This window comes from Tamandua tetradactyla, chromosome 9 (assembly GCF_023851605.1).
Source record: "Tamandua tetradactyla isolate mTamTet1 chromosome 9, mTamTet1.pri, whole genome shotgun sequence".
In the NCBI taxonomy this organism is placed as follows: Eukaryota; Metazoa; Chordata; class Mammalia; order Pilosa; family Myrmecophagidae; genus Tamandua; species Tamandua tetradactyla.
The window spans coordinates 14,105,311-14,117,675 of record NC_135335.1 but is presented as its reverse complement, the minus strand read 5'-3'; the positions used below and the strand labels follow the sequence as shown (position 1 = coordinate 14,117,675).

Here is a 12,365-nt window from a genome sequence, read left to right as displayed (position 1 = left end):
ACTCTGACACGGGTGTCTGAAATCCTTCGAGGTTGGAGCTCGGAGACCTCACCACCCACCTCCCTTTGTCAGCCAAGTGCGTTGGGTTTTCTCTGTGTCCACAAGCCCCTCCTGGGTACAATGGGAAAGTGAGGGTTTTGTTTTTCTTTCTTTCCAGTTGTTTTATTGATTGCTCACCATCGCCACAATAAGGGAATTTTAAAAATTATTTTTTATTGATATATATATTCACATACCATGTACTTATTCAAAGTTTACATTCAATGGTTCACAGTATCATCATATAACTGTGTATTAATCATCACACTTGACCTTTTTTTCTTTTTTGTGAAAAATAACATATGTACCAAAAAAGCAATGAATTTCAAAGCACATCGCAGCAATTCGTTGTAGAATAGGTTTCAGAATTTGGCATGGGTCACAATTTTGCAATTTGAGTTTTTACTTCTAGCTGCTCTAAGATACTGGAGAGTAAAAGAGATATCAATATAATGATTCAGTAATCATACTCATTTGTTAAACCCAACCTTCTCTGTATAACTTCACCATCACCTTTGATCTTTCACCCACTCTTTAGGGGTATCTGGGCTAAGCCCATTCTAATTTTTTGTATGTTGGAAGGGGCCGTTGATAATATGGGACAGGGAAATGAAACTAGCTGATGATCTGGAGAGGCTGGGCTCTCTACATTTCAGGACTTATCTGATTTGGGACTCATCTGGAGATTGTAGGTTTCTGGAAAATGACCCTAGTACATGGAACCTTTTAGAATCTCATATAAAGCTATAGGTGTTCTTTAGGATTGGCAGAAATGGTTTTGGTTGGGGTTTGGCATGTGTTCGAATGACCTCAGAGTAGCCTCTCGACTCTATTTGAACTCTCTCAGCCACTGATACCTTATTTGTTACGCTTTTCCCCTTTTTGGTCAGGATGGCATTGTTGATTCCACGGTGCCAGGGCCAAACTCATCCCTGGGAGTCATCTCCTAGGCTGCCAGGGAGATTCTCACTCCTGGATGTTATGTTCCACGTAGTGGGGAGAGTAATGATTTCATTTGCAGAGTTGGGCTTAGAGAGACAGAGGGGAATTTTTAAAGGAAGACATTCACCGTAGCCATTTTCCCATTGGCCTGCCTTCCCCTCTGGACTCAGAATCAACACAAGGGGATTCCAGGCAGCGTTGGAGACAGCCTCTCTCTCTGTGCGAGAGCCCATGGGGAAGGGGCATGGGACAGCTTGTGGCTGAACTGAGGGACTTCACCTTTTCCTTCTCATAAGGGCAGTGGGACAAAAGCTAACCAGGACCCCTGCCTGGAGAAAAGGAGAGCTCTCCGTTTCTGCCCTTCTTTGCAGGCAGGGACCCTTTTGGAAATCAGTCTCTGAGGCTTTCATGTTGAGTTGTGTCACCATTAGCAGGTAGGTTGTCATTTCTCATCAGGCTCGGGTGAGCTTTGCAGAGCTGGATGGAGATTGGAGGAACACGCAGATGCGGTGCCCCAGCCTCTCACCCTTGATGGGTCACCAAAGCAGAACCCAGGATGCCAGCTTCAAACCCTGAGCGGTGGAGGAGCTGAGTGTGGGCTTCTGGAAACCAACAGGCGGGCTTCGACTCTCATCTCTGCCATTTTCTGGCTCTGTAATCTTGGGGGAATGGCCAAACCACTCTGTGCCTCATTTCCCTACCTTGTGAGCTTGCGGTGAGAAGTAAAGGGGTTGATTCATCTAAAGCATCAAAAAGGGGCCTGGGGTGCAAAAAGTACTGAATAAATGTCAGCTATTGTCACTGAGCGGTAAGTGCTTGAGGGCCTGGGGGCTTCCCCTGTTAATCTCCTGCCTCAGAGTAAAGGGGGGACATGACAGTTCCTTTCCCTTTTATGGACCTGGCACCCCAAGATACGTAACCGCTTGCATTGCTGGAGGGTTGGAAGTGGAAAACTAGGCATCCTTCTGGCTGTCCACCCCCCACCACCAACATCCCCCTGCCAACTGGGAATGCCCTTCCAACTGCCCACCCAATGAAGCTCCAGGGACGGCAGGGACAGCTCCCTAAACCAGCGCTTCTCCCTTTGAATATCTGGGGCCCAAAGCAGGGACTTGGGGAAGGCCAGTTAGGATTCACGTACCCTTCCCGATGATTACTCAAGACCCACTGTTTCTGCACAAACGAGATTCCAGTTGGCCTCGTTTTAAAAAACATTTTTATTGACAAATCTTCATACACATGCAGTCCGTACATGGTGTACAATCAATAGCTCACAATATCATCACATAGTTCTGTATTCATCACTGTGATCATTTTTAGAACATTTGCATCACTCCAGAAAAAAGAAATAAAAAGAAAAAAGGAAAAACTCATACACACCATACCCCTAGCCCCTCCCCCTCATTGACCACTAGTATTTCCATCTACCCAATTTATTTGACCTCTTTTCCCCCTATTGTTTATTTGGATTTTTTAATCCATATTTTGTTATTCATCCATCCATACCCTGGATAAAAGGAGCAGCAGACACGAGGTTTTCATAATCACACAGTCACATTGTAAAAGTTATATCTTTATACAATCATCTTCAAGAATCAAGGCTACTGGAACACAGCTCTACAGTTTCAGGTACTTCCCTTCAGCCACTCCAATGCACCATAAACTAAAAGGGATCTCTATATAATGCATAAGAATAACCTCCAGGATAACCTCTTGGCTCAGTTTGAAGTCAGAGTTTCAGCCACTGAAACTTTATTTTGTCTCCTTTTTCCTCTTCCTGCATTTGGTTAAGAAGACTTTCTCAATTCCATAATGCTGGGTTCCAGCTCCTTCCGGGAGTTCTGGAAACATTCTTTCTTAACCCCAGATTGTGTATGAGAGACAAAGGCTCAGGCTGGCTGAGCGACAGGTCACGCAGTTAATAAGGAGTGGAGCCAGGGCTGAAGCCCAAGGCTTTAGACACAAGACAGATAGATTTTCCCCTCTGAAAAAATGTGCTGTCTGATAGAAATAGAATGTGAGCCACATCTGTAATATTAAATTTTCCAGTAGCCACATTTAAAAAAGTAAAATTAGGGGAGGGCCGCGGTGGCTCAGTGGGCAAAGTGCTTGCCTGCTATGCCGGAGGACCTCGGTTCGATTCCCGGCCCCAGCCCATGTAACAAAAACGGAGAAACAGAATACAATAAAACAAGAAAATGTTTAAAAATGTTTCCCTTTCTTCCTTCCTTCCTTCCTTCTATCCTTCCTTCCTTCTCTCTGTCTTTCCTTTAAAAAAAAAAAAAAAAAAAAAAAAAAAAAAAAAAAAAAAGTAAAATTAGATGGGTGGAAATAATTGAACACTATTTGGCCCAATATATCCAAAAATGTGATCATTTCAACATGCTATAGATATAAAAAGTTATTAGTAATACATGCTACATTCTTTTTTTCTTCTTGCTAAGTCTTTGAAATACAGCGTACACCTTACATCTAAAGCACATCTCAATTTGGACACTAATATTTCACCGGCAACACTTGATCTGTATTTCAATTTCATAAAATGTACAATTGAAAAAGTAGATTCCCGTATCTAGACTGTTCCAAACGTTCTGAATGTTTTTGCAACCATGGAATTGAGTATCGGTTTTTAAATTGAAATCGAAAGAGCGGAATTAAATAAAAGGAGAAATTCCTTTTCCTGAGAACGAATGAATGAGAATGAGAAAGTTCCTCATTCGCATTAACCACATTTCAGGGACTCAGTGGCCTCACGTGGCCAGTGGCTACTGCGGTGGACAGCACAGCTCTCCACAATTTTCTGTCTAAGATGGTCAAAATGATCCCTGAGTTCTCAGGATTTGAACTCCTCAGTTCTGTTTATACATGTGAGGGTTTTTTGTATATATGAGTGTATTAGTTTGTTAAGCTGCCAGAATGCAATATACCAGAAATGGAATGGCTTTTGAAAAGGGAACTTATAAAGTTGCAAGTTTACAGTTATAAGCCTATAAAAATGTCCAAACTAAAGCATCCAGGAAAGATACCTTAATTCAAGGAAGGCTGATGGGTCGGGAGCACCTCTGTCTGCTGGGAAGTCCCCTGGCTGACATCTGCTGGTCCCTTGCTCCTGGGCTCCATTGCTTTCAGCCTCTGTTCCTGTGGGGGCACCTCACTTGGCTTCTCTAGGGCTGACTTTCATCTCTTGGCTTCCCTTGGCTCTCTCCGGGTTCTGGCTTGCTTAACATCACATGGCGATGTCTGCCGGGCTCCAATCATCTCCAAACATCTGTGTCTCTGATCTCTAAGTGTCAGCATCTGTGTCAGCTCCGTTCTCTCCAAAATGTTTCCTCTTTTAAAGGACTCCAGTGAACCAATCAAGACCCACCTGGAATGGGTGGGGTCACATCTCCTCCTAATCAAAAGTTCACACTCCCAATTGGGCCTGCCACGTCTCCGTGGACATAATCCAATCAACAGTTTCTGCCCTGTTGAATCAGGCTTAAAAGAAATGGCCGCCCCACAAGATTGGATCAGTATTAAAATATGACTTTTCTGGGATATATAACAGCTTCCGACCCGTACAATGAGTCTACCTTGTAATAGTACACTGAGGGTGTATGATGGATTTCCCACCTATATTAATAGGATATGGGGAGCAGTGCACTGTCATGGTTAAAACTGTGGCTTCTAGAGCCTGGCTATCAGGTTCAAATCTCGTCTCTATTATTAACGAGCTGGATGACCTTGGATGCGTTACTTAACCTCTCTGTGCTGCAGTTTTCTTGTGAATGGCCCAGGGTTGCTGTGAGGATTCAAACAGATACTACATGTGGAGCAGGTTGATAAGAGTTGTTACCCAAGGGGCTGTTTGCATATACAGTAAGCATTCAATATGCAATAGACATTGTCTTTTGTTGTGCATCATATGTACTTATAGTATAAGAATCTTATGTGGTTATAGTGTAAGAATTTAGAACTAGAAGTATTCAGAAAGCCCGTCAACTCCAATCCGTTATTCTGCAAACGGAAAAAAAAAAAAAATAAGTCCAGAGAGGGCAAAGGACTCACCCAAGGTCACACAGCAAGTTAACAATTGAAGGTAACGGTAACTGGGACCCCCATTTCCTAATGCTCAGCCTAGCGACCCCTCCTCCAGGCCCCAAACAATGCTCACTTCTTCCCCTGAGGGGGGATGACTTAAAGCTGCGTAACCACAGCATTTGCACTGGGACTCCCTGCAGACTCTGATGAGCAGACTGATTGGGCAGTCAATATGAAACCTGGCTGTCTTAGCACTGCGAGCTAGCCACATGGCCCTCCAGGAAAAAACCCTGCTTCCGTATTTGGAGACCTTTAATGTGAATCATTTTGGGTAGACAACTGGGAAAATTTAGAGCAAGACATAGCAGGCAGAAAACAACAAAACTCGCCGTGTGGGCATGTTTTCTTCTAGCGCCTTCATATTTCCTATGAATGTTTTTTCTGCAGTAGAGAGTGAATTTCACTTGTTTATATACTTTTAACATCTCTCCTGGGCCCATCACTGTTCCAGGTGCCAGGTATATGAAGGTGAACAAAACAGAGGGAGTCCTTGCCCGTGTGATGCTGAGAAATTTATAGGGGGGGTTGGGGTGTGTGGCAGCCGCTAAGCAACTCAGGACCCAAACAGCTATACAATTCTATTGTCACCAGGGCCACAAAGAAAAAGCTCAGGGTGCAAGGAAAGAATATGTGGCGGCAGGGAGGATTCTGTAAGGTCTGCAAATGTTCAAAACCGGACAGCGTAGGGTGTGGTGAGCCTAAGCCGTATTTATAACTTTGCATCCTGTATCTGTCTCTTAACATTGTACCAAAAGAACTTTCCTTGGAAATATTTTTTTTGTTTCGTTTTTGTTTTTGTTGTATGCTGTATGCAGCATCACATTTCATTATTTTTCTGTGTGAGTACCCCATTATTGCAGCACCATTTGTTGAATCGTTTTGTTTGTTTGTTTGGGGGTTCGTGTGTTTGGTTTTTGGGGGGCAAATGCATGGACCAGAATCAAACCCGGGTCTCCTGCATGGCAGGTGAGAATTCTACCACTGAACTACCTTTGCACCCCCTCTTCGCAGTATTTTTAATGTGCTGTGCAGTAGGACCTCGTTTTACACCAGAACCTGGCGTTAAGTTGAAAATCACCCACAATAGTGAACCCCACTATTTAATAAGCATTTCTTATATGACCATACCTAGCACACATTTTTAATAAACAAGGCAAATAAACAATCTAGTAGCAATATGTAAGCAAAATTAATCATAGAAATAATTTTTTTTAAATTTATTTCTCTTTCTGTGTTCTTATTTTTCTCGTGGATACCTGAATTCATGTGTGTTGCATTTGTATAAAACAAGATTCTACTGTATTTTCCTCACCATCCCTCCAATCAGTTTTGGACATTTCAGCTAGCGGCCTTCAGTTTTTTATTGATTTTTTTTTTAAGGCTGTTGACATAAGGACTGGCAAACACTCTCCACTGATATTTTTTAAATGTGTCTCTGGTCACTGAGGCATGTGACATCGCCCACGCCTGCTCTTTCTAAATCCCATCCTTTGTTTTTATTGTCCTCCCTCCCTTGCCCCAGATTTTCCACCATAGACATTATCTCTTCATCCATCATCCACCCAGGAAGCATTTATTATGCACCTGTGGTTTTCTCAGCTCAACTGCTAGAGCCAAGAGGCAGCAGGTGCCTGCAGGTGTTGCTGGGGTTTACCAGATGCCTGCACTGGGTGTCCCTAGGAAGGGGCATCCCCAGCTGCCCCCCAGTGGAAGGGTCTGAACATGTTCTCACGGTGCTTGCTGTGACACCAGACAGGCCTGTCGGGGCACCAGTTTGGCAAACGCTTCCCCTTTCACCAGTGCTCAGGTCTCCTCCCTCCCCAAGACCTCCAACTTTCAGTGGCCTTGCGTGATAGCAGAAAGGGGTCACTTCCCTTTTTCTCAGGCTCTGTGCAAGGAAGCCTTCCAATGTTTTCCTTCTTTCAGTTCTCACAAAGTCTCCTATGCTGCGTCTTCCCTGCGGGTCTTCAGAATTCCGTGGGGGCGGCCCTGTCTCCTCTGGGGTGGGGTGGGGGCGTTCTCTGCCTGGGCGTGGCCTGGAAAAGCCTGTCTCTTGCTTGGGCTGGAGGTAGCTTCCCCAACCTCCTACTCCCACTGCTTCTTCCTCGCCCTCGCCCCACCTCAGAGGGGTCAGGACCTCCCCCAGGGAATCCTGAAGACCCTCAGGGAAAACACAGCATAGGAGACTTTGTGAGAACCTAAAGAAGGAAAACATTGATGGAAGGCTTCCTTGCACAGAGCCTGAGAAAATGGGCATAGCATGCACAGCACATCAACAATTGAAGGTAACTCTGCTTCCTTCCTTCCTCTCCTGGTCCATAACTTTCCAGAATGTGGGGCACAGCTCAAGGCGATTTTTAAGGAGGGCAGGAGCACACAATTTTATTTCAGTTGGTAAATTGAACTGAGCATCAAAGAATACCGAATCACGTGGTGAGAAGAGTGATTATTTTCCAGTATCATTCCTTCTGATCCTATCAAGGCAACACTGTGTCTTTTCACATCTAACATGGCTTTATTTTTGGCAGATTCATTTTTACAGTTACCTTTTATTGTAGGCAATCAATACGAAAGTTGTTTCACGCTTTAATGTTTTCTTATTTTTCGCACCTCTACACGAGCACCTAATTTTATATCAATGGAATCATGCCACACGTGACTTTTTAAAGGGTAGCCTTTTGAGCTCTTTCTTTAATTGCTCACTTCTTCCCACCCCTTTCTCTCCCCCATGAAGCTGGCCCTGCTCTGTCTTTCCCCTTCCCCTGAAGCTTATCCCTTAATTCACCTGTTTTAATAATCCAGTGTGTCGTCCCATATCTGTTTCCATCTTCATATAATCATACCAGCAGTTCATAGGGGGCTGAATTGTAGGAAGTTTTTGGCCAATGTTTTACAGAAGTTGTGTCATATTATATACTCTTCTCTGCATCTTGCTTTCCTCACTCAACACAGCATGGAAATCCCTCCAGCTTGGGTGAGTCTGTTTCAGTCTTTATAAGGCTGCAGGAGATGCCACACTGCAGATGGATTTTGCTGCTTATTCCGCTGGTCCCCCACATGAGCATTCACCAAGTTTCCAGTTTTGCCCTTCAAACAACTCTGCAATGAATACCCCTAAGCTCAGGCATCTGAATGCCGCAAAGCAAGTTCGCAGGAAAGGGTAAAGGCTCCTTTTCAAATGAATTTATCGCAGCAAGAAAGTGGCCAATTTAAAGTCAAGTGGGGAGAATAGGTGCCGCCATGGCCAGGGCAGAGGTGGCCACGATATCTGGAGAGACCCCTTCTGAGTCCCCCTCCCACCCCCAGGAACTGGGCACTGAGGGCAGGGTGGAAGGAAGGCGGTAGGGCACTTATGTGAGTCACAGTCACTCACACACACGGCCACACTCACACAGTCACCCGCTCACGCAAACTCAACCACACACGCGCGAGATCACACTCAGACTTACACTCACACACACACGCCTACTGCAGCCAGCCTTCTGTTCTTTCCCTGGCGTGCACAGAAATATTGAAAACTATAGGGAAAACCAGGCCAGCTGCTGTGAGCACTGGGGTTCTGGAATCCTAACTCATGTGCGTCTCAGCTCTTGCTCGGAATATCACAATCGCTGTGGAATGTGAGCTCTGGGTGCTGTCTGCTCCCCCGAGTGGGTCAGACTGGGCAGCCAGCGGGGAGCAAGTGGCGATGGGCAATGCAACACTTTCCTCATTCAACACAGCATGGAAATCCCTCCAACTTGTGTGGGTCTGTTTCATTCTTTATAAGGCTGCAGAATATGCGTCCAGACGGATGCTTGCAGGATGGCTGTGTCTGCAGGTGTGTGTGTGTGTGCGTGTGTGCGTGTGTGCGTGGACCCACACTCATCTGGTTGTGAATCCATGCAGCCTTCCCAGGTCAGGCTATGCGAAAATGTGGCAGCCTCTATATTAGCCAGGCCAGGCGAGGCTACGGAACTAGTATATCCCACACACTGCTTGCTTGAAGTAATAAAAGCTTGCTCCTTTTTAAAATAATATATTTGTATTGACAAATCTTCACACAAATACGTTCCATACGTGTTGTACAATTCATGGCTCACAGTATCCTCACATAGTTGTGTGTTCATCACCATGATCATTTTTTAGAACATTTGCATCGCTCCAGAAAAAGAAATAAAAAGGAAAAAGGAAAAACTCACACTTACCATACTCTTTACCCCTCCCTCTCTTTGACCACTAGTATTTCCATCTAACCCAATTGATTTTACCCTTTGCCCCCTATTATTTATTTAATTTATATCCATTTTCTTTTTTTTTTTTCACTCATCTGTCCATACCCTGGATAAAAGGAGCATCAGACACAAGGTTTTCATAATCACACAGTCACATTGTAAAAGTTATATCTTTATACAATCATCTTCGAGAATCAAGGCTACTGGAACACAATACAACAGTTTCATGTACTTCCCTCCAGTCACTCCAATACACCATAACCTAAAAAGGGATATCTATATAATGCATAAGAATAACCTCCAGGATAACCTCTCAACTCTTGAATCTCTCAGCCACTGAAACTTTATTTTGTCTCATTTCTCTCTTTTCCTTTTTGGTCAAGAAGGCTTTCTCAATCCCATGAAGCCAGGTCCTGGCTCATCCCATGAGTTCTGTCCCACATTGCCAGGGAGATTGACACCCCTGGGAGTCATGTCCCATGTAGAGGGGAGGGCAGTGAGTTCACCTGCCAAGTTGGCTGCAAGAGAGGCCACGTCTGAGCAACAAAAAAGGTTCTCCAGGGGTGACTCCTAGGCCTAATTATAAGTAGGCTTAAGTCTTGCTTCTCACTCACGATCTCGTAGTTATGCATCCAGATCACATGGCTTCTAAGGGGTCAACAACAGGGAGGAAAAGATGGAAGAGACTCACCAGCCCTTAAGGGCTTTAACCCAGGAGCAGCCCACATCCTTCTGCCAAGGCTTCAGGTGGTCCCCATCTAACTGCGAGAGAGGCCGGGAAATGGAGAGGAGCTCATTTGTGAGCACAACCGTCCCTGCTACAGTCTGCCTTCGTGCTTCTGCAAACCGAGCATCCTGGCCCAAAGTGGAGCAATGAATCCTTGAAGCCAGTTTGAATCCTGAATCTGTCTCTTGCTTCCTGGATGGCTCGGGCTATGTTTTATTGGTCGGGGGGTCTCAACAGGAAACAGGACATAATAGAGGAGAGTTCTAAGGATGCTAATTTATGAAGGGGCTGTTTACAAAGGATAACGCATCAACCAGGGGCTGGATGCAACTGAGCAGATGCCACCCTGCGTCCAAGAAGATCAGGCCAGGGAAGCTGGGAAGATACAGTCGTGGAGGGGAAGCCACTTTAAGAGGACTTCAGATGAGAGACAGAGCCTGCCCAAGGGTGATCACAGACAGAGCTGGCAGAATAAACATCTTCACTTCACTCTCCCTCCCTCCCACCTCTGCTGGGGCCCCCCATTGGCTGAACCTAAGAGATGCCAAAGAGCCCAGGAGGTTATTGATTTAGTCCAAACAGGTCAGCCTCCTGGGGCAGAGCAGATGGTGGGGCCCTGGAGTAAACAAATGGATGCTGTCTGGCATGGGCAATTGGTTTCTTTTCTCAGGGCGTTTGTCTCCTATCTATAAAATGGGAATGCAAACACCTACCTCACTGGGTTGTTGCAGACAAATGAAATAATGTATGCAAAGACCTGGCACATAATTTTCTCAGCAAATGATAGTTTCTCAGTGTTGGAATGCACTCGGCCATCCAATGGCTCCCAACCCAAAATGTGTCAATTGTTCTCAAGTCTGATAAGCAATGCTCAAACAAATCTCCAAGCCAAATTGCTCATCCTAATAAGAACCATCTCTTTTAGATTCTTCTGTATGTTAGGTATTTTACAAATATTCTCTCCTGTTGGCCTCGCCATACTTTCCTGAGTGCTATTGCTCAATGCATTGGGACTCTAGCTGGGGGAGGTGAAGTGGGTTTGACCTCCCCCTCAATCCACAGTCATTCTTCTCTGCTTTACCAAAAGATTGAGAGGCTGCTACAACTCCAAATTTGAGGATTTTCTCCATCCTAAAGGGAGGCAAATGCATCCAAGGCTCAGGAACGTGTCTTTCCCAGAAAGGGCTCCAGAAAGCACCTCTGCCAGCCACGCTGCTTCTGTGGCACCCCTGCCTCACCCGCCATACCTGAGTTCACTCACCCACCACGGCAACTGCTGGTTTCTTGCAGGTCACTTGTCTCCATCCCCATCAGGCCAGCTCAACACCAGCAGGGCAGAGAACAAGGCCTTGGAGCCAGGTAAGGAAACAATCTTCTTGGGGTTCTGGGTTCAGCTTCCTAAGATGAAGTAGGTGGTCGCACAGGGTAATTGGAAATAGAGAAATTGACTTTCAGGGTACCAAGGAGGCTTCCTGACTTCACACAACATTTTCCTTCCTAGCAACAATGCCTGAACTTCCACTGTTCGATTCCCCTTATTTTTAATTTTTTTTAAGTTCCTTCTTCACACATGTACATTCCATACATGGCGTACAGCCGATGGCTCACAATATCATATCGTTGTGTATTCATCACCCTGATCACTTTTTAAGAACATTTGCGTCACTCCAGAGAAAGAAAGCAAAAGAAAAAACGTAAGCGCACCATAAACCTTACCCCTTCCTTTCATTGACTGCTAGTGCTTCCCTCTACCCATTTTATTTTACCCTTTGTTCCCCCCTATTATTTATTTATTTATTGTTATCCTCTTTTTTTTTTTTTTTTTTTAACTCATTTGTCCATACCCTGGATATAAGGAGCCTCAGACACAAGGTTTTCACAATCCCACAGTCACATTGAAAACCTTCTATCTTAAGACAATCATCTTCAAGAATCAAGGCCACTGGGCAGGCCACGGTGGCTCAGCAGGCAAGAATGCTTGCCTGCCATGCCAGAGGACCTGGGTTCGATTCCCGGTGCCTGCCCATGTTAAAAAAAAAAAAAAAAAATCAAGGCCACTGGAAGATTTCCCTTTGAAATCTTAGAATTACCATCTTTCTGAGGCTGCTGATAAAATGTCACCCACTTGGGCAATTCTTTGGCAAGCACTTTAAAGGGATTTATTGAGAATATGGTAGAGAACCCTTGGTGAGGGTAGCAGGGTCCCGCCAGATGGGCTCTTCGTTGACAACCGATATTTATTAAGGACCTATTCTGTGCAAACTCATGTAGGCATTGGGGTGCAATTCTGGGCAAACGTGGACAAGTGGGCCCCAAAGGCAGGGCTCTGGTGGAGGGAGACCCATCAGCAGCAGAAGCAG

At 45.1% G+C, this 12,365-nt stretch overlaps 1 protein-coding gene across 4 annotated transcripts in view; it reads left to right on the top strand.

The window, feature by feature from the left end:
* The window catches only part of CD6 (CD6 molecule), a 56,828-nt gene that overhangs the window by 32,042 nt on the left and 12,421 nt on the right, over positions 1 to 12,365 (top strand). For 3 of the 4 annotated variants that reach the window (XM_077116081.1, XM_077116079.1, XM_077116078.1), the window contains exon 2: positions 11,296 to 11,364. In XM_077116081.1, the coding sequence (XP_076972196.1) occupies positions 11,296 to 11,364 (69 nt within the window). Of the gene's footprint in view, positions 1 to 7,023; positions 7,350 to 11,295; positions 11,365 to 12,365 lie in introns of those variants that run through there. The other variant, XM_077116080.1, reaches the window with a different exon arrangement.